Source organism: Neoarius graeffei, chromosome 5, assembly GCF_027579695.1.
Source record: "Neoarius graeffei isolate fNeoGra1 chromosome 5, fNeoGra1.pri, whole genome shotgun sequence".
NCBI lineage: Eukaryota > Metazoa > Chordata > Actinopteri > Siluriformes > Ariidae > Neoarius > Neoarius graeffei.
This window is the reverse complement of record NC_083573.1, coordinates 8,037,031-8,063,538: the sequence shown is the minus strand read 5'-3', so window position 1 is coordinate 8,063,538 and position 26,508 is coordinate 8,037,031. Positions and strand designations below refer to the sequence as shown.

At 42.9% G+C, this 26,508-nt stretch overlaps 2 protein-coding genes across 6 annotated transcripts; one reads left to right on the top strand and one right to left on the bottom strand.

Annotated features, from left to right (window-relative positions):
* Nucleotides 1-656: 656 nt before the first annotated feature.
* Nucleotides 657-17,522, top strand: gnptg (N-acetylglucosamine-1-phosphate transferase subunit gamma). 3 transcript variants are annotated; one of them, XM_060921120.1, is made up of 10 exons: nucleotides 661-860; nucleotides 960-1,014; nucleotides 6,702-6,824; nucleotides 6,902-6,985; nucleotides 7,075-7,168; nucleotides 7,285-7,399; nucleotides 10,601-10,683; nucleotides 10,771-10,893; nucleotides 13,597-13,678; nucleotides 17,303-17,522. In XM_060921120.1, the coding sequence occupies exons 1-10, from the start codon at nucleotides 812-814 to the stop codon at nucleotides 17,377-17,379; spliced, it is 885 nt and encodes a 294-aa protein (XP_060777103.1). In that variant the 5' UTR covers nucleotides 661-811; the 3' UTR covers nucleotides 17,380-17,522. The 3 variants fall into 3 exon arrangements, with proteins under 3 accessions (XP_060777104.1, XP_060777105.1, XP_060777103.1); XM_060921121.1 differs by lacking the exon at nucleotides 10,771-10,893 and having other exon boundaries at nucleotides 657-860; XM_060921122.1 differs by lacking the exon at nucleotides 13,597-13,678 and having other exon boundaries at nucleotides 658-860.
* LOC132886458 (interaptin-like) lies at nucleotides 13,754-26,202 on the bottom strand. Of its 3 annotated transcripts, none has more exons than XM_060921116.1 (8): nucleotides 26,092-26,202; nucleotides 25,602-25,712; nucleotides 23,947-24,279; nucleotides 23,754-23,780; nucleotides 23,592-23,651; nucleotides 23,109-23,423; nucleotides 19,043-19,102; nucleotides 13,754-18,927 (listed from the first exon to the last, which is right to left on the bottom strand). In XM_060921116.1, exons 2-8 carry the CDS (start codon nucleotides 25,651-25,653, stop codon nucleotides 17,819-17,821), a joined length of 1,956 nt encoding a protein of 651 aa, XP_060777099.1. In that variant the 5' UTR covers nucleotides 25,654-25,712; nucleotides 26,092-26,202; the 3' UTR covers nucleotides 13,754-17,818. The 3 variants fall into 3 exon arrangements, with proteins under 3 accessions (XP_060777099.1, XP_060777101.1, XP_060777102.1); XM_060921118.1 differs by having other exon boundaries at nucleotides 23,592-23,648; XM_060921119.1 differs by lacking the exon at nucleotides 25,602-25,712 and having other exon boundaries at nucleotides 26,092-26,188.
* Between the last annotated feature and the right edge of the window lie 306 nt (nucleotides 26,203-26,508).

Here is a 26,508-nt window from a genome sequence, read left to right as displayed (position 1 = left end):
GATGATATTATGCACTGTAGATGACGATATGTTCAAACTCTTTGCAATTTTACACTGTCGAACTCCTTTCTGATATTGCTCCACTATTTGTCGGCGCAGAATTAGGGGGATTGGTGATCCTCTTCCCATCTTTACTTCTGAGAGCCGCTGCCACTCCAAGATGCTCTTTTTATACCCAGTCATGTTAATGACCTATTGCCAATTGACCTAATGAGTTGCAATTTGGTCCTCCAGCTGTTCCTTTTTTGTACCTTTAACTTTTCCAGCCTCTTATTGCCCCTGTCCCAACTTTTTTGAGATGTGTTGCTGTCATGAAATTTCAAAATGTCTCACTTTCGACATTTGATATGTCTAGGTTCTATTGTGAATACAATATCGGTTTTTGAGATTTGTAAATTATTGCATTCCGTTTTTATTTACAATTTGTACTTTGTCCCAACTGTTTTGGAATCGGGGTTGTACATATTTTCCTATGTCTATTGTAGTATTTATGTGTGCACTGTATGGTGAAGCTTTAAATCTCATTGTACTTGTATAATGACGAAAGCTTTCTATTCTATTCTAAGAGACTGATGGACTAGTAGTGGACTTAATTATCCTGTAGGTGGCGGTAATACACCGGATGGTGTCCAGTCCGCCATTATGTCCTGAAGAAGAAGAAGGTGGTTTCGACAGCAAGCGATGAACGCACCTTCAGGGTCACGTGATCAACACAGCAGCTAGCAAAGATGGCGGCGCTCGTCGAAGTAAACAAGGAAGTACTGTAAAGCCTTTTCTTTTCTTTCTTAAAATAAAGAACATTCCTGCAGTTATGATTGATAAATTTATGAAACAACATTTGCTCTTGTTGGCCTGCCTCGGTGAGTCATGTGTGGTTCCACTTACAGTCGAGTAAATGTGTTTATTGCAACATTTTCTCTGGAGTTTTATAAATCCATGAAAACCACTTTTTGTTGCAGTGGCACTTGTACTGGGTGGGAAGATGAAAATTGTGGAGGAACCAAATACATTTGGGTGAGTTGATTTCGCAGAAATAAGCATGATAAACACTCAGCAAGACTTTCCATCACGTGACCAGGCCCTCATTTGCATACAAAAGACACGTGATTAAAAAAAAAACTTTCTAATTTGCATATGCAGTTCTGGATTTGTTTGCATCAATCCCCTAAAGAGTTGCACTTCCCAAAAACACTTTAATCCCTTTCTCCGGTGGATAATTTCACCTGGACGATGTCGATTCAGACCGACAAGCTGCTGCTGTAATCCGAAAACCTGCCCTGTGCTCATCCCAGGACTCTTATTCGAGCGGCGGCTACAATTATCGAGACCTTAATGATCTTTGGGCCGTTGCAAGAGCAGAAAACTGTGCAGGAAAACTGGTGACTCTAAATTGAGCGTATGTGTGAATGGTTGTCTGTGTCTATTGCCGCTTTTCCACTACAAACGCGGCTGAGCCGTGCCGTGCTGAGTCGAGCTGAGCGGGACTGTTGGAGTTGCATTTCGACTACAACCGCGCTGAACCGTGCTGGCTGGAAGTGGGTGGACACATTGGGTGGAGTTAGCGAAAGTGGGTGGACGTCAGGTGATGTCGTTAAGCAGCGCAAACAGTGACATCAGTGATCTTTTAAGCGGTAGTCTCACGACCCGGAGAGTAAACAATAAACATGGAGGACATGGAGTCGTTAGTGTTGCTGGTCTTGGTGCTGTGGCTTGTTGTCACCGACAACGTGGACAGATACTGGCAAGAGCGTATAGATGAGGCGAGGCGCATAAGGCTTCAGAAATTCTCGTAATTCTTCTTCTTCCGGGTTTGCGGTGTTTACAGATCCCAGCGCGCTCGCGGGGCGTGTGTGGGCATGTGAGGACACTCCTCCTCACCAATCAGTGCACAGGGGAGTGTCTGCTCACGCCCCCAGCCTCACTCGGCACGGTTTGGCTCACTTCAGCCCTACTCCAAAACGGTGCGAGTTTTAGGGGCTAAGCAGGGCTGAAGCGAGCCGAGTCGTGCTGGTTTTTGGTAGTCGAAACGCGAGCCGTGTCGGGCTGAAGCGAGCTGAAAAAGGGTAGTGGAAAAGGGCCATATGTGTCAGCCCTGTGATGACCTGGCGACTTGTCCAGGGTGTACCCCGCCTTTCGCCCGTAGTCAGCTGGGATAGGCTCCAGCTTGCCTGCAACCCTGTAGAACAGGATAAAGCGGCTAGAGATAATTAGATGATTCACGATTACATAGCGTATCAGATCACGTGACAGTGTTCCACAATTATCGACACCTTTATCCACAGTTATCGACACCCAGATTACTATTTATTTAAAAAAAAAAAAAAAGCATAGGTAATCGGATGGGGCCGAGTAAAATTAAGGATTAATTTCACGAGTGATTTTGAAGTTTGGGCAATTTCAAAACTTCGAAATCACGAGTGAAATTGAGCCTTAAAGTGCGTATCACGGGTAAATTCAGGAGCAAGATCAATGCAATTCTCCAATTTTATATTAAACTTTGGTCAAATATCTGTAACATTCTGCGCATTTTTTTTACCTTGCGCAATACCAGTAAAATTCACTTGAAATCGAGCCATTTGAAGCGAATTGGTCCGCCTCTGAAAAAACTTGGCATTTGGATTTCCCGGGAAATGTTGATTTTCGTGACGTCGCGTGCGGGACGCCTCCTTCTGAATCCTACGTCAGCGCTGGTTCGTTTATGAGAAAACGACCTGGTGGTTTTCTGCAAATTTCTTCAATGTTATCGCGTAATTATTAAAATGGTTAACAGACGTATCGTAGGAGGGTGTAGCAACACCAATCTTGATGGGATTAGTACTCATCGTTTCCCAAAAGACCGAACGACGAGAGAGAAACGGGAGCGCTTGGTCTACACAGGCTGTGCACTGAAACCGTGCAAAGCTCGGTTCCGCAGGTGACGTCACGAATCTGGCTCTAGACTCCCTTGGGATTTTTCCAGATGCGTTTTATTTTCTGCTGTAGACAGATGGCCTTGTGCAAAATTACCCTTCTGGATGAGTGTGTAAAGGGACATGCTTTCATATAAAAAAAAAATGAAATCGGTCCAGAATATGCCCTTTAAGGACTGCCCGATTGCCCGGGGCAAGTGAAACATGCATTCGGGCAAGTTGGAATGAGCGTATATTACAAACTAGCAACACAAAAATTAAGCCAGGATCTCACTGGGCTGCGACAGCTTGCGAACGTCATTCGCGAGAGAGTTTCAAAAGTGTCTTGAAGCATTCGCGGGGCTTCTCGATTTCCTCGCACAAGTCGCAAAGTGTCGCTCCTTCGTTGCTGAAATTTTGAACATGTTCAAAAAATTTGTGCGACAAAATTTCTCTCAAAATAGCCGCAAATGTGTCGCAAAGCCGTCACGAACCCTTCTCAAGTCAGTTTCCGTGAGACAGGAAGTGCGAGTTCAGCCAGTATCTCACTGGGCTGCGACTAGTTGGAGACACAACAATTGCGGTAAAATATGCGAATATCAATTCAATGTGATTCCAAGTGAAAATTGTCACTAATTCGCATATTTTATCGCAATTGTTGTCTCCAACTAGTTGCAGGCTGTCACAGCCCAGTGAGATACTGGCTTTAGGCTTTTTGATCTTTTATTTCAGTTCCTAAAAGCGTCCCTCGCTCCGTATCCGCCATTATGTCTTGGCTGTTTTCTTAGTCTCGGTTTCATTTACTGCTTTCCAAGTTGTTTTATATCCCCCTGCTGTGCACTGAAACCGTGCAAGCTCAGTTCCGCAGGTGACGTCACGAATCTGGCTCCCGACTCCCTTGGGATTTTTCCAGGCGTGTTTATTTTATTTTTTTCTGCTGTAGACAGATTGCCTTGTGCAGAATTACCCTTCTGGATGAGTGTGTAAATGGACATTCTTTCATATAAAAAAACCCCCACGAAATTGGTCCAGAATATGCACTTGAATTTTACGAGGAGCCATACGATTGCTTGTTTATAATATCTCATCTCATTATCTGTAGCCGCTTTATCCTGTTCTACAGGGTCGCAGGCAAGCTGGAGCCTATCCCAGCTGACTACGGGCGAAAGGCAGGGTACACCCTGGACAAGTCGCCAGGTCATCACAGGGCTGACACATAGACACAGACAACCATTCACACTCACATTCACACCTACGCTCAATTTAGTCACCAGTTAACCTAACCTGCATGTCTTTGGACTGTGGGGGAAACCGGAGCACCCGGAGGAAACCCACGCGGACACGAGGAGAACATGCAAACTCCGCACAGAAAGGCCCTCGCCGGCCACAGGGCTCGAACCCGGACCTTCTTGCTGTGAGGCGACAGCGCTAACCACTACACCACCGTGCCACCCTGTTTATAATATATAGGGCCAAATTCATACTTCGGAAGCCCTTCAAGTTCACAACATTTTGTCATTCACATTTTCCGAACCAATCAGGGCGCGAGACTATCTCGCACGTTTGAGTCAGTTTCTAAAGCGTCTTTCGTCATGACACGGTGACACGACACGAGGATTTTGAAAGTGGTTTACACAATTTTATTGGAACTTCTTTACAAAAGCCATTTTGTTGACAAAATTTGCTCATTTTTGTAACCGTAACCAAGCAACGAACTAGCCGATAGCGTTTCAGAAATGCGGCTCCGTGTGAAGGAAAAAAAGCCCTCCTTGATTGACCAATCAGAATTGAGTAATTTGGCCCTATGTATTATAATAATAATACCACATACTGATTTATTATTATTATTATTATTAACAAAACATATATAGTTTTTACTTAAAATTTGTTTTCCATAGACTTATGCCGCTTTTCCACTACCAACGCGGCTGAGTGGGGCTGTTGGAGTTGAATTTCGACTACAACCGCGCTGAACCGTGCTGGCTGGAAGTGGGTGGACACATTGGGTGGAGTTAGCGAAAGTGGGTGGACGTCGCGTGATGTTGTTAGGCGGTGCAAACAGTGACATCAGTGAGCTTTTAAGCGGTAGTCTCACGACCCGGATAGTAAACAATAAACATGGAGGACATGGAGTCGTTAGTGTTGCTGGTCTTGGTGCTGTGGCTTGTTGTCACCGACAACGCCAACAGATACTGGCAAGAGCGTATAGATGAGGCGAGGCGCATAAGGCTTCAGAAATTCTCGTAATTCGTAATTATTATTCTTCCGGGTTTACGGTGTTTACAGATCCCAGCGTGCTCGCGGGGTGTGTGTGGGCGTGTGAGGACACTCCTCCTCACCAATCAGTGCACAGGGGAGTGTCTCCTCACGCCCCCAGCCCCACTCGGCTCGGTTTGGCTCGCTTCAGCCCCACTCCAAAACCGTGCGAGTTTTGGGTGCTGAGTAGGGCTGAAGCGAGCTGAGTCGTGCTGCTCTGAGGTAGTCGAAACGCGAGCCGTGTCGGGCTGAAGTGAGCTGAAAAAGGGTAGTGGAAAAGGGCCATTATATTTAGTCCAAAATATCTTTTATATAAGTATATCGATGTCGGTGCTTATGTATATTAGGAAGTAATTCGAATGTTTGTACAAACAAATGAACTGAATGTTTTAACCTGCGTCCGAAAAAGTTTTTGTTCCACTTTAAGTATTTCCGTCGATCACGTTTTGCTCATCATTTGTTGTTGTTTGTATTAATTTCTCGTTTTGTAGTTTCGCAATGAATAAATGTCAACAGCCGATTGACGTCGTAACCACCTGAAAATCCAGGTCAAAGGTCGTACGTCATTCCTCGAACCGAAATATAAAATGTCTCCTGATGTTGTAATATGTTGTCGATATTTACAACAAACTCCAAAAATTTTATATATATATTCTAAATGGAATAGAAAAATCTGAATATTTCAAGCGTGTCTTCTTTTTTTTTTTTATAGGTTTTAATTTGTAAAATTTGTATTATGATAAATCGCAGCACTTTTTTAAAAAATGTTTTTTTTTTAAAGTACTTCATCTACTTCAACAATGTTACCCAAAGCTCGATCCATAACAGTTGTAAATGTCACTTAATTCCACAGGGTGTCGGTAATGGTGGTCACCGGTGGAAGTGATGACTATTATCGACACCTCATGCGACTTCTCAACCGCGCGTTTAGATACAAAATGGCGACTGTCAAACGAAAGAGGAAGAAATATCTGTGAATTTGGCGATCCTTCCACCATGCTTAGCTGCGATGATGACGTCCGGGTTTTCCGAAAAATTGTTGATCGGACGACAAGATCAAAGGGCGAGGGCGGGTCTTCCGGTTGATTTAATTAACCAGTAGTAACTGTTGTAGCTGAAACTCACCTTTGTAAAATTGTTTTATCGGTAAATCTGAAAAAGCGTCGATAATTGCCGCAGCCACCGCTCGAATAATTACAATCTGCTCAGACCGACCACCTTTATGTAGTACTGATTGTCTTTACACTATACAATTCAGTATCATCCAAAAAATGGACGTGTTCTCTTTTGAGTCTGGTTTTGTGTCGAAGGGACTTTTTCCTTCCGCCGTTGTCACCGCTGGCTTCCTGATCCGATCTCGATTTCTATAAACGTGCTTCGTGCTAACGTCTGTTGTTAAAAAAGTGACCACTTTGGGTCGGCGTGTGTCCGAAACCAGATTCGGAAATCATTCAGGAAGAATCTCCAAGTGTCCGACTGGTCTCTGAAAGTATTCGAGATGATAGAAATGTCAAACACGATGACCGTTTGTTTTACATCTGTCTCTCTCGTTCTCAGGTTGAATAATCACCTGCTGTTGCAGGGCAGCCGGCTGCAGGCCCGAGTCTCTCCGTCTCCTATGTCCGGGCCTCCTCATCTTTTTCGACTGGCAGGAAAATGCTTCAGCTACACAGAGTCCATGTCAGTAACGTTCTAACTTTTAAGACCTGATACGATCTTATTCCCGGCAGTGTGTATTTATGTTTCTCGTGTGTTAGGTACAAGTATGACTTCTGTCCGTTTCATAACGTGACTCAACACGAGCAGAGCTTCAGGTGGAACGCGTACAGTGGAATACTGGGGTACACACACACACACACATCTAATAATCTAATTCGCAAAAGCGCAAAGTCAAATATCCGAACAATAAAGTCAGAATTTCTGCGTGTAGGATCTGGCAGGAGTGGGAGATTGAGAATAAGACCTTCACGGCGATGTGGATGAGAGAAGGAGACTCATGTGGGACCAAGAACAGACAGACCAAGGTGTGTGTGTGTGTGTGTCGGGGAATCAGAATGACGAATCACGTCGCGGCTCTTAAAACGTCCGCCACGTTCTCGCACCGTAGCGTCATTTAAAATGTCTCCATGTTTGATTTCAGGTCCTCCTAACGTGTGGGAACAGCAGTCGGCTAGCTCGAGTGTCTGAGCCCGAGACGTGCGTGTACTTTCTGACGTTCGAGACGCCACTCGTCTGTCACGCACACTCCCTCCTGGGTAAGAAATGAAGCACTTCGGGTGAGACGTAATCGGAAAATCAGCAACGATGGAGCTGATTGGATCGACGTGAACTTTTTAATAATCCGCTCAGACAAGCAGCAAGATTTTTCGCTTGTCCTGACCGTAACCTTTTTATTCACGAGTTCAGTGAAAGGGCAGCGATTAACAAAGTTTATCCAAAAGCAGATACGGTTATGATTTATAATTTTTCAGTAAAACTGTTACGACAGTAAAAAAAAAAAAAAACTATCGAAATGTTCCATTATGGTGCGTGTGGTGTTACAGTGGTGCTTGAAAGTTTGTGAAGCCTTTAGAATTTTCTATATTTCTGCATAAATATGACCTAAAACATCATCAGATTTTCACACAAGTCCTAAAAGTAGATAAAGAGAACCCGGTTAAACAAATGAGACAAAAATATTATACTTGGTCATTTATTTATTGAGGAAAATGATCCAATATTACATATCTGCGAGTGGCAAAAGTATGTGAACCTTTGCTTTCAGTATCTGGTGTGACCCCCTTGTGCAGCAATAACTGCAACTAATAAAAAGTTTATCTGTACAGAACAGCTTCAACTCTGGGATGTTGGTGGGTTTCCTCACATGAACTGCTCGCTTCAGGTCCTTCCACAACATTTCCATTGGATTAAGGTCAGGACTTTGACTTGGCCATTCCAAAACATTAACTTTATTCTTCTTTAAACATTCTTTGGTAGAACGACTTGTGTGCTTAGGGTCGTTGTCTTGCTGCATGACCCACTTTCTCTTGAGATTCAGTTCATGGACAGATGTCCTGACATTTTCCTTTAGAATTCGCTGGTATAATTCAGAATTCATTGTTCCATCAATGATGGCAAGCCGTCCTGGCCCAGATGCAGCAAAACAGGCCCAAACCATGATACTACCACCACCATGTTTCCCAGATGAGATAAGGTTCTTATGCTGGAATGCAGTGTTTTCCTTTCTCCAAACATAACACTTCTCATTTAAACCAAAAATTTCTATTTTGGTCTCATCCATGCACAAAACATTTTTCCAATAGCCTTCTGGCTTGTCCACGTGATCTTTAGCAAACTGCAGATGAGCAGCAATGTTCTTTTTGGAGAGCAGTGGCTTTCTCCTTGCAGCCCTGCCATGCACACCATTGTTGCTCAGTGTTCTCCTGATGGTGGACTCATGAACATTAGCCAATGTGAGAGAGGCCTTCAGTTGCTTAGAAGTTACCCTGGGGTCCTTTGTGACCTCGCCGACTATTACACACCTTACTCTTGGAGTGATCTTTGTTGGTCGACCACTCCTGAGGAGGGTAGCAATGGTCTTGAATTTCCTCCGTTTGTACACAATCTGTCTGACTGTGGATTGGTGGAGTCCAAATTCTTTAGAGATGGTTTTGTCACCTTTTCCAGCCTGATGAGCATCAACAATGCTTTTTCTGAGGTCCTCAGAAATCTCCTTTGTTCGTGCCATGATACACTTCCACAAACGTGTTGTGAAGATCAGACTTTTGATAGATCCCTGTTCTTTAAATAAAACAGGGTGCCCACTCCCACCTGATTGTCATCCCATTGATTGAAAACACCTGACTCTAATTTCACCTTCAAATTAACTGCTAATCCTAGAGGTTCACATACTTTTGCCAGTCACATATGTAATATTGGATCATTTTCCTCAATAAATAAATGACCAAGTATAATATTTTTGTCTCATTTGTTTAACTGGGTTCTCTTTATCTACTTTTAGGACTTGTGTGAAAATCTGATGATGTTTTTGGTCATATTTATGCAGAAATACAGAAAATTGTAAAGGGTTCACAAACTTTCAAGCACCACTGTAAAATCCGTTACCTGATCTGCAGTTTTAAAGCAGAACTGAAGTCATTTTTAAACTTGCTTTATTTCTTAATTAACGTGTTGTTCAATTACGTTTTCGGTTCCTTATATCGCGACTCGTATTGGTAACTAATTGCAATTAAATATCATACTTATCGGCCGATTCGGTTTTTCGCCGTGTTGAATCGAGTCCGTTTGGTCCGCAGCAGGCGTCGCTTATCCGCGCGATCTTCACCAGAATTCGAAACGTGACGCGTCGGCGCCGCCATTTTGAAAACTGTTTTCCAAACGAAGCATTGCACAAAAACGAGTTTAAATGACGATTACCGCGTACTTTTTTCAAACTTTCCTGGTTGCTATCAAAACAAACAAACAACTTACATCAGCGTTCGAAAGACAACGTCGGTCACTTTGATTTCCGCTGTACGTTTTATTTCTGTCCTACGATGTCTGGCACAGGTCTCAACGAATCTCGTTTACGGCCGTCGCTTTGACATACGGACTGATATATTACTTTGCATATTTCAAACACTCGTAACTTGCTATAGCGGCGACAAAATGGCGATCAAAATTGCATTAATAAAATGAGAGAATTTTGATGATAAATTTGCCTAAGAGTCAGGATTGTCGTCTTTTTCGCTTTCTTTCGACGAAATGAACCCGAAAGAAAACAAGTCAGACATGAACGAAGAGCGGGACAGAATCACGTTGTGAGTTCGGCATGGTCGGACAATTCCCCCGAAATATTTTGCGACGTTTGTGGTGGTTAATGCGAACCATAGAAAAGAAAAATACAACGAATGAATCTTCCTTCATTCAGGACACCACAGATATATTTATTTTCTTGAGGTGTTTGAGCGCCGTTTCTCCGATTTCGATGAGTCTAATAATCTATAATTAGATATTACGACGTGGTTATTTTTACACACTTGCACGCACCTGCTGGACTCGGCTTCACCGGAATTCTGTGAACAATAACGCAGCCGGATCACTGAGCGGATTGAACTAGTTTGGTTGGAACTCTTGAAGAAGTCCTATAAAAATGGTGATTTTCAATAAATATTCGACTCGTCCTGTCGGACATGCAGATTTGATCAAATATATGATTGTCCCGGACAGTCGGACTAAAGTTCATGTTGAGCTCTGGTCTGTCCTGAAGCCTTTTTAGTGGTGGAAATGACTTAATGACTGTTAGAAAGCATGAACAGTCACTGGCACTTGAGACTTTTCTATAAATTTGAAACAAATATCTCCTTACGGGGGAAAAAAAACCCGTATTATCAACGAGTGCAAACAATAGTGACGTATTATACAGTCGCCTCTGTATAGTGTTGCATGCAGATGAACTATTTTGTGTGTGTGTGTAGTGTATCCAGTGCTGAGTGAAAAACTTCAGAAAGAATGGGATGAGATTGAACAAGCTCGATATGAAGAACTCATCACTGAACAGGTGAAAACCCCCCCCCACACACACACACACACACACACACACCATATCTAAGACGTTCATGTTTCGAAGTCCTGCGTTTGTATTTAGGGCTACTACAACATGCTGAGGGATGTGTTTGAAGAGGCCGGGTTTCTGAAACGGGCTAAACAGTCGCTTAAACAGGAACACACGCCGAGTCCGAAACATCAGAACCTGGAACAGTGTACGCAGGTGTGTGTGTGTGTGTGTGTGTGTGTGTGAGAGAGAGAGATGTATGCAGGGATGAGAGTTTTCCGCTTTTCGGCGGATTTCCGCTTTTTCTGAGTAAAAAAAACCCTTTTTATATTATGCCAAATCCGTTGAGATTTTTTTTTTTTTCATTTATTGAGGGGGGTTGGGGTATATTCCTTCGTGATACTCAAGCGTAATTCATTCCTACGATGATGTTACATGTTGACATTTTCGCCATCTTTAGTCTCGCAGTAGAATACGTGTTATCTACAATGTAATTGGCCAAAACATCGCTGGCGAGAGCATGATAGCCAATCATAACAGTTCTTACAAGAGTGTAGGAGAGAACAAAAGCCAATCATAACAGTTCTTACAAAAGTACCCACATCTGTTCTGTTTTATCGAAACTTGCACATGTTCATCGTCGCTGCGCTTCAAAAATACGTTTCTCTTTCGTATCGGCTTTTTTTACTCAAAATGCCGAATACAATTGACAAGCGAGACGAAGCGAAGGTACGTGAAATCGATGCTGGTATAAAAAACAGAGGACTGACAAGCTCTTGTCTTTGGCCAAAAAGAAGCTGAAGTCGTCGTCGAAATGATTAAATGAAAATGAGAAGTGACTGAACTATAAATAATTGTATAAAGTGTACATAGACATTATCCCATAAACTTATGGCCCTTTTTCAGCTCGCTTCAGCCCGACACGGCTCGCGTTTCGACTACCTCAGAGCGGCACGACTCAGCTCGCTTCAGCCCTACTCAGCACCCAAAACTCGCACGGTTTTGGAGTGGGGCTGAAGCGAGCCAAAGCGAGCCGAGTGGGGCTAGGGGCGTGAGGAAACACTCCCCTGTGCACTGATTGGTGAGGAGGAGTGTCCTCACATGCCCACACACGCCCCGCGAGCACGCTGGGATCTGTAAACCCGGAAGAAGAAGAATTACGAAGTACGAGAATTTCTGAAGCCTTATGCGCCTCGCCTCATCTATACGCTCTTGCCAGTATCTGTTGGCGTCGTCGGTGACAACAAGCCACAGCACCAAGACCAGCAACACTAACGACTCCATGTCCTCCATGTTTATTGTTTACTATCCGGGTCGTGAGACTACCGCTTAAAAGCTCACTGATGTCACTGTTTGCACCGCCTAACGACATCACGTGACGTCCACCCACTTTCAGCCAGCACGGTTCAGCGCGGTTGTAGTCGAAATGCAACTCCAACAGCCCCACTCAGCCGCGTTGGTAGTGGAAAAGCGGCATTAGTATTCGTTTGATTTAGTACATTGAACATGTATATGATAGATAATCAGTAAATCTGAATTAATGCTGACAGTTTTGAAAACTTAAATATTTCAAAAGACTTTTTGAAGAAATCATATGCAACTAATGAGGACATAGGGAGAAAAGGTCAGTCACCCTAAGAAATTTTATTTAATATGAACATTTTGATAATTAATAAAACTTGCGTTTAATGTGAATTTAGTTTGTCGTTTTTCTTGATCATGAATTATAACCATACCCTTGAATGTAGAATGTGATTTTATCTTGAATTCAAACAATACTCCTATTGATTTGAAACATATTTTCATGTAAATATTAGTGCTGTCAAAAATGTCGCGTTATTAACGCGTTAACTTGACTCAATATTAACGGCGATAATTTTATCGCGAGATTAACGCTCTGTGACATGATGTAGGTTTTTCATAAGCTTTTGAAACTGCCAGGAACTTGGAACAGAGACTTTGCTTAGAAAACCGATAGCAGCTAGACTGTAATGCCACGCCCCGTACAGCAAGAGTCCTCTGCCCTCCTCCCCCAAAGAACCAGCGCGGGCAGGGCGCGCTAGTAGAGATGGGATTTATGGCTCTTTGATGGGATCCGCATCTTTGTGATCCGTTCTTTGAAAAGAGCCGTTCAAAAGACTGGCTCATTTGGCTCTTTTTAAATATTTATTCAGTTTTAAGAAGACAGCGTCTAAAGAAGCCAGATCCCTCTGAACTGTAAACTCAATGCTATCCCAGAAATCCTTCCTGTAATATGCAAATTTGGCCGCCTCTGATTGGACAGCGCGACGCATCAACAGGCAGAAAGTGTAAAAGTACAAAATGTGTTAAGTGAGCTGAAACAGTAAAGATCAGATTCAATGCAATATTTATCAACGAACAACTTAAAGTTAATATAATAGTGTACTTTATATTATAATCAAGCATGTCAAGCCTACCGTCACTGTGTAACCTGTCTCTCTGATTAGAGTTGTAGACTAACTCAAACAGTAGATCATTTCACTGATGGTTCTCTTGCTAGCCCCGCGCCGGTGCTCGGCTTAGGTTTCACGTTGCAGTGGCTGTGTCAAGACGCGTTATGCTTTGCAATAAAAAAAAACACAAACATTGGTACAAAGCAAGCCCATTCACTTTTTTATGCTGATAAGAGAATTACAATGTTTTTTTATGTGACAAAAATGTGCGATTAATCGCGAGTTAACTATGACTGTCGTGACATTAATCGCGATTAAATATTTTAATCACTTGACAGCACTAGTAAATATATAAAAAAAGACAACAGATTTTTTTTTTATCTACTACAGCTCAGATTGCAGGACAAGTGGTTTGTAAGGCCTTATTTTTCAAAATTTTCCGGGTGCTCACAAAACACCCGTGTGAGTGTGTGTGAATGTAATATAATGAAGTGTGTGTGAACAGGAACTTGAGAAGCAGCGTGCCGAAATCGAACGCCTGCGATCGCTCCTCAGCCAACACAACATCTCGTACGAAACAGTCACCGGTGAGACACACGCACACACAATTAATCTCTGACATACACATGCACTGATACAGGAAAATAATCAATCACAATTAGTTGACGTTTTCCAGCAAAAGCACGTTTTATTCGTATTATACAACAGGAATGGTCAGTGAATGCAATTTTCAAATTATTAAATGAATATTTTTCACAGCGTGCTTTTTATCCATTTATGGTGACATTTCGCGTCATGGGACGCCCAGAACAATTTATTTATCTGATCACGTACGCTAGGGTGCATCAGTTGCCCCCTAAAAATGAAAAGTTCCTCCGATCATGATGCATTTTTGTTTTTATGTTCCTTTTGGTAAGAAAACACACTGGGTGAAATATTTTGACAAAGTTCAATGGTGGCACCAGGAGCTCAAAGTTATGGAAAAAGCTGCTATTTTATGACAATTTCAATCACTTTTCATGAAACATTATGGCACCTTATAGAGTATACCAAATATCTCAGATACACATTTTTAGTACATATTCTAAATATATCATCAAGCACAGTTTGAGTTTTAGCTGTTCATTGAATCATTGTTCAACTACTTTTAAACAATACAAATGTATTATGAATCACATTAATGCTTCTCAATCCCTCGCAAAGGTTCTTAACATGATCTCTGGGTCACAAGAAATCAATAAATGGAGTCCAACATTGTGATTCAAACCTTACGCGAAAACATACTGTAAAATAAGCTTTTTTGGCAAAAAAATGAACCTCACAGTGCCACTGTTAGACTTTTGAATATGGTCAAAAAATTTTACAGGATGTCTTTATTGGTGAAAAGGAACACCCGAACAAAAACGCATCAGATTTTATGAAAGTGAGGGCAACTGATGCACCCTAACGTACGCTCATCGGAGGAGTCACGAGTGTCCGCGCTTTCAGGACAGAGGAGTGTGTAATACATACATACACACCTGCCATTCAACCATAACATTATGACCACTGACAGGTGAAGTGAATAACACCGATTATTCCATCCACATTCACTGGATATGAGCAATCGCGCGCTCTGATTGGCTACTCTACTACTAGGATATCAGCTCATATACTACGAGTAGAGAAAAACAAAACAGCAGAGCGCGCGTTTTGCCGAACCAGCCGAGGACGAAATAAAGTCTCGAAAATAAAACCCCAGAAAATACAAAGCAACAAAATACAGAATGAAAATATTTGATGGTAAGAACGTATTTTTTTTTTTTTTCAAGAACTATTATAGCATTTCTCACAAATTGCTCCTGTCATTTCACCGGTTTGTTTTCGTTCCAAGCGGAAATGATTTTGTCGGACGTTTTGTGTAAAGTTTTCATTTATCGAATGCTCCCTTTCTCAAAATCCAGTGAATGTGGATCGAATAAAACAGTTATTCTGTTCAATCTCGTCGTACACGGCTTATAGTCGACTCGGTGCTACGCGCCTCGTCGGCTCTCGGCTCATGTACGGCTCGATTTCGTGGAATAACTTGTAATTATCTCAGGAGGATATATTCGGGAGCAAGAGAACAGTCAGTTCTTGAATTTGACGTGTTGGAAGCAGGAAAAATAGGCAAAATGTAAGGATCTGAGCGACTTTTTTTTTAAATACCTGGGTCCTAATGTGATGGCTAGATGATTGGGTCTGACTGAGCATCTCCAAAATGGCACATCTTGTAGGGTGTTCCTGGTACGTAGTGGTTAGTACCTTCCAAAAGTGGTCCAAGGAAGGACAACCGGTGAACCGGCAACAGGATCATCGGTGTTGAAGGTTCATTGATTCGCATGGGGCACGAAGGCAAATCCATATGGACCAATCCCATCGAAGAGCTACGCATTTTTCCTGCTTCCAACACAGTTGGCTTGGAGAGATATTTTTACCCTAGGATAATACACTCTTATAACTGTAATGTAATATATCTGGGTCTGTCTCAGAAACTGGGTACTGTGGGGGTCCCCCACTAAATATACTCAGTCAATAAACTAAACGGTTCTGAATGATGGTTTTAATTTGAAATAAAATCATGAAAGAAATAATACAGACAAAACTAAATCTTTGATGTGAATATTCAGAATTTGGCAAAAATTCTGCAAATTTGTGGAAAAATGGCGGCTTGATCCGGGACATGATAAACGGTCGACTACATCGCATTCCCTTAAAAAGGTTGTAGTCCACTGAAAAGTCTACAGTTATCACTAATTGTATTTTAAATTGTAACTTTATCCACCTAAGGATTGGTGCGCTCACAGAATAATCATAACCGGAATAAAACATCATGCAAAATATTTGATCACCGTCGTAACTCCGTTTTCTGCAAACCCAAAACCAATACGATCGTGTGTTTTGATCTAAACGGAAAGCCTCAGGGTCAAGGTCACGACCTCACCAAAAGTAGGAACTTAAAATCACTACGCCATATAAAAATTGTTATAAATCTGCGATTTTGTTTTTTAAAACGAAAGCTGAAAGTTAGATATAGAATACGTTTCTTACAGAATATGTTACGATGGTATGAATTTCTGAGCTATAAAATGAGTCGTGGTCTATTTTTTACCGTAGCGTGTTATTTGTGTGCGGGGAAGGACACACATTAACAATTTGCATGTGTAGAATGGAATTTTCCACTCCAGCAGTTAGAAGTTGATCGTGCTTCCATTTGCAGTCTTTCTGTTACGCGGGTGATCTGTTCGGACGTTATCGCTGAAAAGGTGAGTTTTATTTTGTTTTAGTCTTGCAGTATAAGGCAATAGAATGTTTCTTTTGCATCTTACTTTCATATTTCGTAGTGTTTTACGTATTTTTGGCCAATATTTTGCGACCATGGTCAATTTAGATCGAACTTTTGATAGAATCTACGGCCAGTCATTTTGCCCCGCCCCCACCTCGCGTGCCGTCCGGTGTGGTAGTGATGTCCCGTTGCTCGCGCGCCACAGCAGAGACCCGCGCGACCTTCAGCCGGTACAGTCGCTGTTCTTTTACCGCCGCCGTTATTCTCATCTTTCCGGTGCGTTCTTGATTTTTCCATTGTGTCCTATTTCGCCATATCAAATCCCCAAACTGTATCATATTATTCATATTTAAGTGAATAATCAATCCAGTCATCATAACTTGGCGTTTTTAACCCAAGCAATCAAAAAGAGGAAATTTATTCAATATTTTCACTCGTCTGTGAAGGAGCGGCTTTAATTCTTCATGATGTAGTTATTTTATATGGAAATCAATTTTACAAAAGCATTTAAATTGTAATCAAAGATTTCCACACTGGAGGCCAGATAAACCAAGATGCTCTCTTTATTCTTATTAAACATGACAAAAGAAACATCGAGTGTTGGGTAAATGGAAAAAAAAAAAAAGGAAAATTTATTTTTTGACCATAACGTCCCAAATGAGAGACCAGTTTCTGAGACGGACCCAAATATAAGCTAACCTTTGGAGAATTCCTGTGGTGTAAAAGAAATAAAACACAATCTGAGATCATTTGCAGAGTGAACAACGCTAGAATTGTTAACCTTTACCCTTTTAAGTCATGTAGAAATAACATGCTTGCTTCAATAAGATCATTATTTATATCAATAGCATGATTTAGGACGAAATCATAAGTCAAAGCCACACCCACTTTCCTCTCTGTTTTTCAGGAAGACCGACTATCCCACTGACCGCTGTGCAAAACCAGCACCTCAGGGGTGATACAGGGATCCTGGCTAATCTTTAGTCCCTACAGATTGCAGTATTTTAATTGAATGACTTGTGATGTCGTTTTAATCAAAGGACAATGCTGGTTTTTAAACCGATGTACAATCAATTGTTTGTACGAAACTGTTTCAAATAAAACGCACAGAACCCCTTACCCCAAAATACAGACTGTAGATTTGTACGTTCCCTCGTCATAAAGACTCCTCTGCTTGCTCACACCCTGTGACGTTAGCTGGGTCATGGTCCTGTACCGGCAGCTGTTTGAAAAGCTGGTTTTCCGTTGACCACACCCACCAGTTTTGCTAGCTGTTGTGCGATCAGGGAGGCAGCGCTAGCAAAATATAAAACTGGGAGAAAATATTACGTGAGCTCTTTAGGAAGTCTTCGTAAGAAAACGGAACCTTGACATGCTTTGGGAAAAGTTATTAGCGGCAGGACGAGGATTAGCGCCTAAGAGTCTACTGGGTGGAAACGACATCCTCTTCATCTGTTTCAGCATGCTCGTTCACGTCCTTCACATCCACCTCCTGTTCTTGCTCTCCGTTCATGTCGTTCACGGTTTTGTTGCTTTCTTCTTCTGCACGCGTCTCCTCACTCATAAAACCGTTAGCTTCGTGTACGAGCAACTCTGCGCAGTTGTTGTTTATTTCTAGGCTACTCGTCATCGACGTCATCACTTCCACTTCAGGCTCGAGAGTTTGATTTTCCAGGATCTCCTCCTCAACAATCATTTCCATTCTGGCCGGGGATCGTCTTTCCGCAGCGATCTTTTTACTTACGATCCGCCTTCGTGCGTCCGTTGCGTTGGCGGCTAGATTCTGAAAGTACGCCTGGACATCGGGGAGGATGATTTTCAGGATGTTTGTTTCTGCTTCAATCCTGGACACGGTGCTGTACTTCTCCCTGATCTCCTCGATCTCTTGCTTGTGCCTCTCCTCGATTCCGCTCCTCTTTTCCTCGATGTCTTCGCTCAGACTTTCTATCTGTTCCTCACCTTGCCTCTGCATTTCTAAAGCTTCCTTCAACTGGATCTCTAGCGCCTCCCTTTCCTCGTCTGTCTCTACAACCTCGAGCTTGTTCTGAAGCACGGCCATCATCGTGGCCCAAGCCACGATCGTCTCGTGTTTTTTCCCGATCAGTTCTTTCACCGCCGAGACGTAATCAAGAAACTCGTTTTCAAGAGCGTGTGTCGTCTCTTCCTCTTCTCGCAGTCTTCTCTCCTCTCTCTTTTTGTAAATCCAGCTCTCGAGCTCTTCCAGCTGCTCCTTCGGGTTTTGGGACATTTTGCACAGCAGGTCATCGCTGTTGGCCAGTTCTTGAAGCTTCTCGACCTGTGCGTTCTTCTCCTGCAGCTTCTGTCCCAGTGTCAGCAGTTCCTGGAAGCACATTTCCATCTCCGCGGTCATGTTTGTCAAAGCTTCGTCTCGCTCTTTTCTTAAATTCTCCATTTCCGCGTCTCGATCTTGTAGCAGCTGCATCATCCTCGTCAACTCTCCCGTTGTGCTCTCCAACTGCTCTGTTTTCTCTTCAAACTCTTTTTCTTTGTTCTGCAGTACCGTCGTCAACTCTTCCAATGACAGAAAATTCAAATGTGCACTAGTTAATTATGGCTAATAGATATATTTCGTTTAAAAAAAAAAAAAAAGATAAATCCGTTCAGCTCAATTCATTTGCATGCTCACCAAGTAAGCGGACAGAGTCCTCTGTGTGTGCGGTGCCTTGTGCTGTGTTCTTCAGTCCCTCTGAGGATTTGCAAGCAGAAAGAGAGAATGAGGATGGATTTTCAGGCAAGAGTCATGGAAAAAAAAAAAGAAAAGTCATGTGTCATATTAACGTTAGCAATGTATTGAATTGTAGAACCGTAGATAACTACCAGGGTCAGTTCAAACCACTCCTCAACAGAGTACATGATGTACATACTAATAATAATAATACCTGTCCGACAGTAATCTTTTCAAGGAACCTTCTTCTCGATGTCTTGCTGCATTGGCCCTAGTTCTGAATCTGAATAGGGGCATGTGCCATCCTTAACCACCATGCATTGGAGTAATAAGGTGTTTCCTTCCTTCCACTAGCCTGGGGTGGTGCCTTGAGCAAGCACTATCAACCCCTCGCTCCCCCTGGTCAGGGTTACAACCAAAGACTTGGCAGACTGCATGGAGGAGACCACCACCTGGTGGTTCGACGCACCCAGCAAAGCATGTGTGGAGCGTGATCAGGGCACAGTGCAACACGGAGAACGCTGTTGGCCATCCGCTGCATCCCAACCTAGCTCCAGCCGTCTTGATTCTGTCTTGCCCCTGGACCCAGTTAGGTCGGGACGAGAGAGTGAGGCTGACGGCTGCGCAACTCTCCCTCACTCTAATCCAAGTTGTGCGCAAGTCGTGACTTCAAATTCAAGTCCTGTGGCGATGGGCAAGTGGTGAAGCAGCAGGTGCGGAAACAGTGGAAGCTGTAATCACGAACCTGTACACAGGTGGCCCAGGGCAAAGGGTCGCTCTCTGTTGGAACAAAGCAGCAGTGGAGCTCGACAGCCCCCTGGTTGTCTGAGCAGCCCTGTTTCGGATTCGCTCTTCTCACCTCCATGGAGGAAGGGGCTAGAAAAGGTGCCCCAAACATAGCCTGCTTTACCTCACTCTGGCCTGCACATCGCCTGGCCAGAGTGTGGAATGTGCGCACTCTACTGGATAACATCAAAGCGGACAGACCGGAGAGAAGAACTGTAATAGTCGCCAGGGAACTCGCTCTCTACAATGTGGACATAGCTGCGCTCAGCGAAACATGTCTCGCGGACAAGGGCCAGCTCATGGAACGTGGTGGTGGTTATACCTTCTGGAGCGGTCATAGCAGCACTGAACAATGAGAGGCAAGCGTTGGATTTGCTGTAAAGTCCCCAAACTCCCAGAGGACATCAACGATCGCCTGATGACACTTCATCTCCCATTTGGAGGCAAGAACACCACAATGCTGATTAGTGCTTATGCTCCCACAATAGATGAAATGCATCACCAAGGCCCAGAATAAACGAGCTGTGTGGAAGGCTCGAACTGTTGCCACCCCCACTACAGCACCTACCCCTGCGTGCCCGACATGTGGGCATACCTTCAAAGCCCAGACTGGTCTCATCAGTCAGACCCTCCAGGATTTTGCGATTTGCAACATCAACACAAATTTAACCAATCCCTGTGAATTCAGGGCGGTGTTGCAATTATATCCAATCACCGCAACTTTCCCGCAAATTTCCCGTTGGCGTCGTTTTGAGGTGACGTCGACAAACTACCTTCCGCCTTACTTCCAGTGTTGCCAGATTGGGCGGTTTCAAGTGTATTTTGGCGGGTTTTGAACATATTTTGGGCAGGAAAACGTCAGCAGTATCTGGCAACACTGCTTACTTCCGTGTATACGTTCAAGAGAAGCAGCATGTGCGAGTCAGTGTTTATATAGGCTTAAATTCTGTTACTGAAAGTGTGTTATGTTTACAGTGAAGGACTGTGTGCACTTTTTTTTTTACTTAATACAAGAAATTAATGGATGCCAACATTTTTGCCAAAATGGTATTTTATTTTCCATTGTTTAGGCAGCTTCAGCATCATACTGTGAGATTCTGTTCAAATTTGTTTTTTTCTTCTATGAAGCCTGAGCCATTTATTTTATTAGTTTATAATTATTGTTTAATTTGGTCTTCAGGAGAGACTGCCTGCACACAGTACTAGTATTAAGTTTTTTTTTTTCCTTACATGAAAGCTGAGGCATTTATATTATATTTTAAGGTAACTTCATGTTGTGCTGTGAGGTTCTATGCACTTTAACTTTTGAACCAACAGGTGCATTTGGATAAGTAAAGCCTATTTTTCTGCATTTTTGTAGTCCTGGTAATCTTTTATATTGGTAAAGATGTTTACAGGACCATTTCTCAGTGTCTGTTTTTTTTCATCAATAGTTTTTCAGTAATAACTTAATATTTAACATACTCAATTTTAATCACAAAAAGAGAAAATCGCAACAATTTCTCGCAACTTTCACTTCCTCCTGCAATGTAATCGCAACAAAAACCTAAAAAAACCCGCAACTTTCATCGCAATTTTTTGGAACCCCCCCGCAACGATCACAAAAAAGGCCCGCAAAATCCTGGGGGGACTGATCAGTCACCACCGGACCCACAACTGCCACCCAACAAACCGAAGTCATACTGTAGTCATCTTCAAACCCAAAGGACGAGCATCACAAGTTCTGAATCGCAAAGGAACCTAGCATTCTATTTCACCTCTCCTTGCCACCCAGAATCACTTATAGAACCTGTTGGAAGCGTACTGTGATACCCAGGTAGCAGCACCAAAGACTGCCGAGAGTACTGCTAAGTCATGCCCATGAAGTGGAAATGCTTCTCATAGACTGTCATATCAAGGAAGGAACTAAGTGTCTAGTACACCACGGTGATGACATCCATTAACTAGTCGTCAAGGGATCCCCTTGTGTGTTTCCTTATCCAGTTGGGATGATAATCAGTTGGCCTAAATTGCACTGTTGAGCGCTTTACCTTCATGGAATGCCACAAGAGATCAATGTACAAAATTGGATTGACCTTGGAAAGTAATCCTGAGTTCAACCACAAGGTCACACCATACTATCCGATAGATAGCCTAAGGTAGAGATTAGTGTTGTCGTACTTGAGACCAGTCAGAAAGCCACTTCTTGAAGGTCTCGTCTCAGAATCGACCACGTTTTTAGTCGGTCTTGTCTGGGTCTTGGACATGGAGGACTCGGGATTTTATTTCAAGACTGCTCAAGACCACAACTGTGGGGATTTCACGAAATTGCCTGTGCATTGATTTATACGTGAACATCGTTACTGTGACTGGATGTAAAATTTCCTGCTTCAAATGCAACTAATAACGTGACTCATTGCGAAGTTGAAATTTTTCTTCCTGTTAACAGCCATCACCCTTCCAACACCCTCCTTCACACCCACTGGTCTGGTTCTGGTCTTGACTCGGTCTCGCCCTGTCTTGGTCTTATTTGGGTCTTGATACACTCTAGTCTTGGTCTCGGTTTAGGTGATCTTGACTACAAAGGTAGTAGATATCCCATGCCAGACTCCTGCCTCTTTCAGAGAGGTTCTAACAAGTTTATGAGTTCCAAAGAGCCAACAGTGGTGCTCTGATGTGCTGCAACGGCCTCCCCATGCACCACCGTAATTGGAGCTGAGGACCTGCTACTGTCTAGCGGGCCTTGAAGAAAAGGTACCTGTTTGGAGTCTGTCAGTTGTAGCCCAAGCACAGAGCATGGTATGGTTGGAGAAAATTACTCAACCACGTTGGAGGTATGAAAATCGATTGGGTGGAGGGGGTGTGGTCCAAAAACACAACCTGGCAAGCTGGATCTGATCCAACTCCTGCTACCCTGCCAGTTTGGAAGGCTGAAGTAGCAAACTACGTTTTTGGATAGACTCAAGCCTGACTTATCAGTGAACTTGTGTAACTGGCTGCAGATTCTGTAAAAGCCTTTGTGAGTCGGGTCAGGTGTGTCTCAAGGAGTTGTTGGCACGTTTTGACATGTTTGGATTCAACGACGTTGAGAAACGTTGACACAGCACCAAGGATTTTATTATCACGGAGACAATCCAATCCAATCAAAGAACTCGCTTTCAAATTTTTGTCTCAGTGCATAGTACTTTTACTTCTTTATTTCTGCACAATCGGTACGTTATCTTTACTTATCTTTAATATCGCATCAAGTGATGAAGTTCACCTGTAATCTGCTGTTCTTCACTTGTTCTTTCTTGCTCTTTGTCCTGCAGAATGACTCGAAGCTCCTTGACCTGTGCGTCCTTCTCCTGCAGCTTCTGTCCCAGCGTCTCCACTTGCCTCTTGCACGTTTCCAGTTCGCTCACCACATTCTTGAATTGTTCCTCTTTCTGATTCGCCAGTTTACTCATATTCTCCAGGTCCGTGTCCATGTATAGCAGGAGGCTCGCCTTCTTCCTTAGCGTTTCAGTAGTGCTTTCTAACTCTCTGGTTTTATCTTGAAGCTCTTTTTCCTTTTGCTGCAATAATTTCTTCAGCTCTAAGGTTGAAAAAAGAAATTATCACGTTTTTAAAAAAAATCATTACCGCCGATAGGTTATCATCTTTTCAAGCAAACCTCGTGTTGAATGGATTTCTTGCCAAAACATGTTCATTTCATTATTTTATTCAGGAAATGCGTATTCAGTCAGATCACTTGAATACTCGCCAAGTATGAGCACAGATTCGTCCATGTCCAACCTGTCCTTTTCCGTGAGCTTCGGTCCTGCTGAGGAGCCGAAAAACAATGATTCCACTCCCGTGTTCAATGCACCATCATCAACCCAACCCCGCAAAGTGCTATAATTAAAAGCTTAAGAAGGTAACTTACTTATATCAGGTGAAAGTGGCTCCATTCCTTGACAAACACAAAAACGGATTGAATGAATAAACAAAACTTACAAATGTAAAGACAGGACACGTCAAGGAACCACAGCGCGTCTGAATCCGATTGGTCAAAATGGTAATCATTGGCTTACTGCTGTTGCATATCCAGTGGACCATCGCCACATCCCATGACTCACCTGACATGTATAAATGTATTGACTTCTCCACCTTATGCTGGCCAGTAAGCACCTGGCAGCTGTAAGTTCCCGTGTCCATGGGCGCGATGGATTTCAGGATCAGAGACACGTTTCCTCTCTTCAGCTCCGGGATAAACAGACTCGCCCGGCCTTCGTAGCCCTTCCCGACGCTCACCTGCCCGTTTTTATACTGGTAAATGCATTCCGTCCCCCGAAACCACCGGACCTCCATGGACACGGCGCTGGTTTCAGGCGAGAGGTGAGAGGACACCGTGATATCATCGCCGGGGTAGGCGAACACGCGGTTGTAGGGGCAGATGAGTAGGAACATGGCTGTGGGTGTAAAGAAGAAAAATATTTCTGAAATAATTATCATACATGAGCTAAACATTCTTGCAAATCACCACAGACACACGGAATTAATCTTTTACAATGATCACCTCAGTCCACATTCACAAACCTAAGGATATAACCTAAATCGAGGCACCTACGAGTATTTATTCTATCCACGTTGACTGGATATGAGCAACCGTGCGCTCTGATTGGCTACTCTACTACTAGGATATCAGCTTATATACCATGAGTAGAGAAAAATAAAATGGCGGAGCATGTGTTTTGCTGAACCGACGGAGAACTAAATAAAAACTTTCCTCGAAAAAAAAATACGGAATAAAAAGTATTTGATGGTAAGAACGCATCTTTTTTTCATCCAGGCTTGCAGTACTCGAGTCGGACTCGAGCACTGATGACTCGGACTTGTAAACTGGAAATGAGGACTTTTTAAAAAATTTTTTGTAACATGCCATAATAATTTGGTCTACGATATTTATATCGACATGAATTTTTATACTAATTCCGTGCAAGAGTGTCACACCTGTGCGCCTTGGCACGTGCATCAGATCGACTCTTGGGCACGCTCCGGACAGCGCGTGCACCGTAAACGACTTGTACCTGCATAGGATTAAGGCGCAATCAGCGTGCCGATATAAAAACTGTGAAAACACACTCACTTTGCGAAGTATTGAATTGCGTTCCTGACACATTACCGAGCCTTATTTCCTCGTTTGGGTTCCTGATCCCCGAGTTCCTGTTTCTCGTCTTGGATTCTGCCGAGTCTACGATAACCTGTTTGTGCCTCGCTCGATCCATCGCCTGTTTCACCGTTTAATGATTTTTCCTGCCGTTCTGGATTGTTAACGTGTCTTCGCTTGTATTAATAAACACGCCTTCTGCACTCACATCTGTCTCCGAACCATCTCTGACAGAATTACTTCGCACTCCCTGACAAAGAGAAGCACATTTCACCTGTTCAGGAACAAACTAATGTTAATGGCGTCAAAACAGCCACCTTGAAATGGTGCAGCCGGAGTCTCGGACTCGAGGTTTCGTGACTCGACTACAACTAATTATCACGTTTTTCACAAATCGAATTTGCGAAAAATGCGGAGAGAATAAGAGTTATTCCACTCAGTCTCGTCGTACAGGGCTCTGTGCTACGTGCCTCGTCGGCTTTTGGCTCATGTACGACTCGATTTCATGGAATAACTGTTGAATATTCATTTTAAGGGTGCTTGTATGATCATTTTGAATCCGACCTGCTCAGATCTCGTCAGGCAATAATTCTACAGCGCACTGTATGTTTAGCTGAAGATTACCGCTTGGTACAGTTTGTTCCTCCACCTTGTAGGGAAATGGCACGGTCCACATCTCTGGGTGTGGCTAAGGGTCAGAGTCTAGTCTGTCCTTTAAAGTTTCACACTATCGATCTGTGGAAAATAAAGAAGGAGCCAAAAAAAAAAAGCATATTTGCAAGATGTGCAAAAGTGAAAGAACCATACTGTACAAGGATTCCTATTGTTTATTTGCATTCTTAGTTAGTTACAGTAATCAAACCTCCATGCTGCTGTTTAAAAAAGAAAACGCTTTGCATCTAGAATCCTCTTTCGATGATCTAGCAAGGCTTGAAACTGTAACACTGTTCATACTCTTATTAGATGTAAAAATCAGCTATAATGCATAGAATTAAAAAAAAAAGGAATTCTTTTCAGAAGTTAATCGAGCATGCTTTTCACCTTCGCATAAACACACAATGCACGTCCATAAAAAGCATTTGAAAGGGAAAGGAAGAATACATTCCATTCTTACCTTGTCTTCACAGCACTATTGTACCATTCTGCTTGAGAGAAGAATGCGTGAACCAACATATATACATACACACACACACCCTTCTGTGCAGACACACCCATTTCTGTCAGGTCTGATCAAACACTTCAAGTGCAGGCACTGAAACCGCTGCAGGCTGCAGGACAGGAATCCGATCTGCAAACACTGGGTGCCGTTCGTGCATCAATCTATCACGGAATATTACTAAATAATAAACAAACATAATTGACCGTAAACGGTGCCGATTTGGAATTCTGTTGCTGTCAGAAATCTAACGAGAACCAAATGATATAAACTGACATTTGGGTGGAGCTCTTTCAGCCATTAATAAGTCAAGTTATTTTTACTTCGCTGACTGTTCAGGCTCCGTGCCACGGGAATGTTTGTTTTGGCGTTTCC

What these genes read in the sequence shown, in the direction of transcription:
- gnptg (XM_060921120.1), top strand. Translation starts at nt 812, where the DNA reads ATGATTGATAAATTTATGAAACAACATTTGCTCTTGTTGGCCTGCCTC. An exon ending in TCACGCACACTCCCTCCTGG is followed by an intron (nt 7,400 to 10,600) that starts GTAAGAAATGAA and finishes GTGTGTGTGTAG; the next exon opens with TGTATCCAGTGCTGAGTGAA. An exon ending in AAGAACTCATCACTGAACAG is followed by an intron (nt 10,684 to 10,770) that starts GTGAAAACCCCC and finishes GTTTGTATTTAG; the next exon opens with GGCTACTACAACATGCTGAG.
- LOC132886458 (XM_060921116.1), bottom strand. Translation starts at nt 25,653, where the DNA reads ATGTGGACCGTGCCATTTCCCTACAAGGTGGAGGAACAAACTGTACCA. An exon ending in GGAACAAACTGTACCAAGCG is followed by an intron (nt 24,280 to 25,601) that starts GTAATCTTCAGC and finishes TTACACCCACAG; the next exon opens with CCATGTTCCTACTCATCTGC. An exon ending in CGAATCTGTGCTCATACTTG is followed by an intron (nt 23,424 to 23,591) that starts GCGAGTATTCAA and finishes TTTCAACCTTAG; the next exon opens with AGCTGAAGAAATTATTGCAG.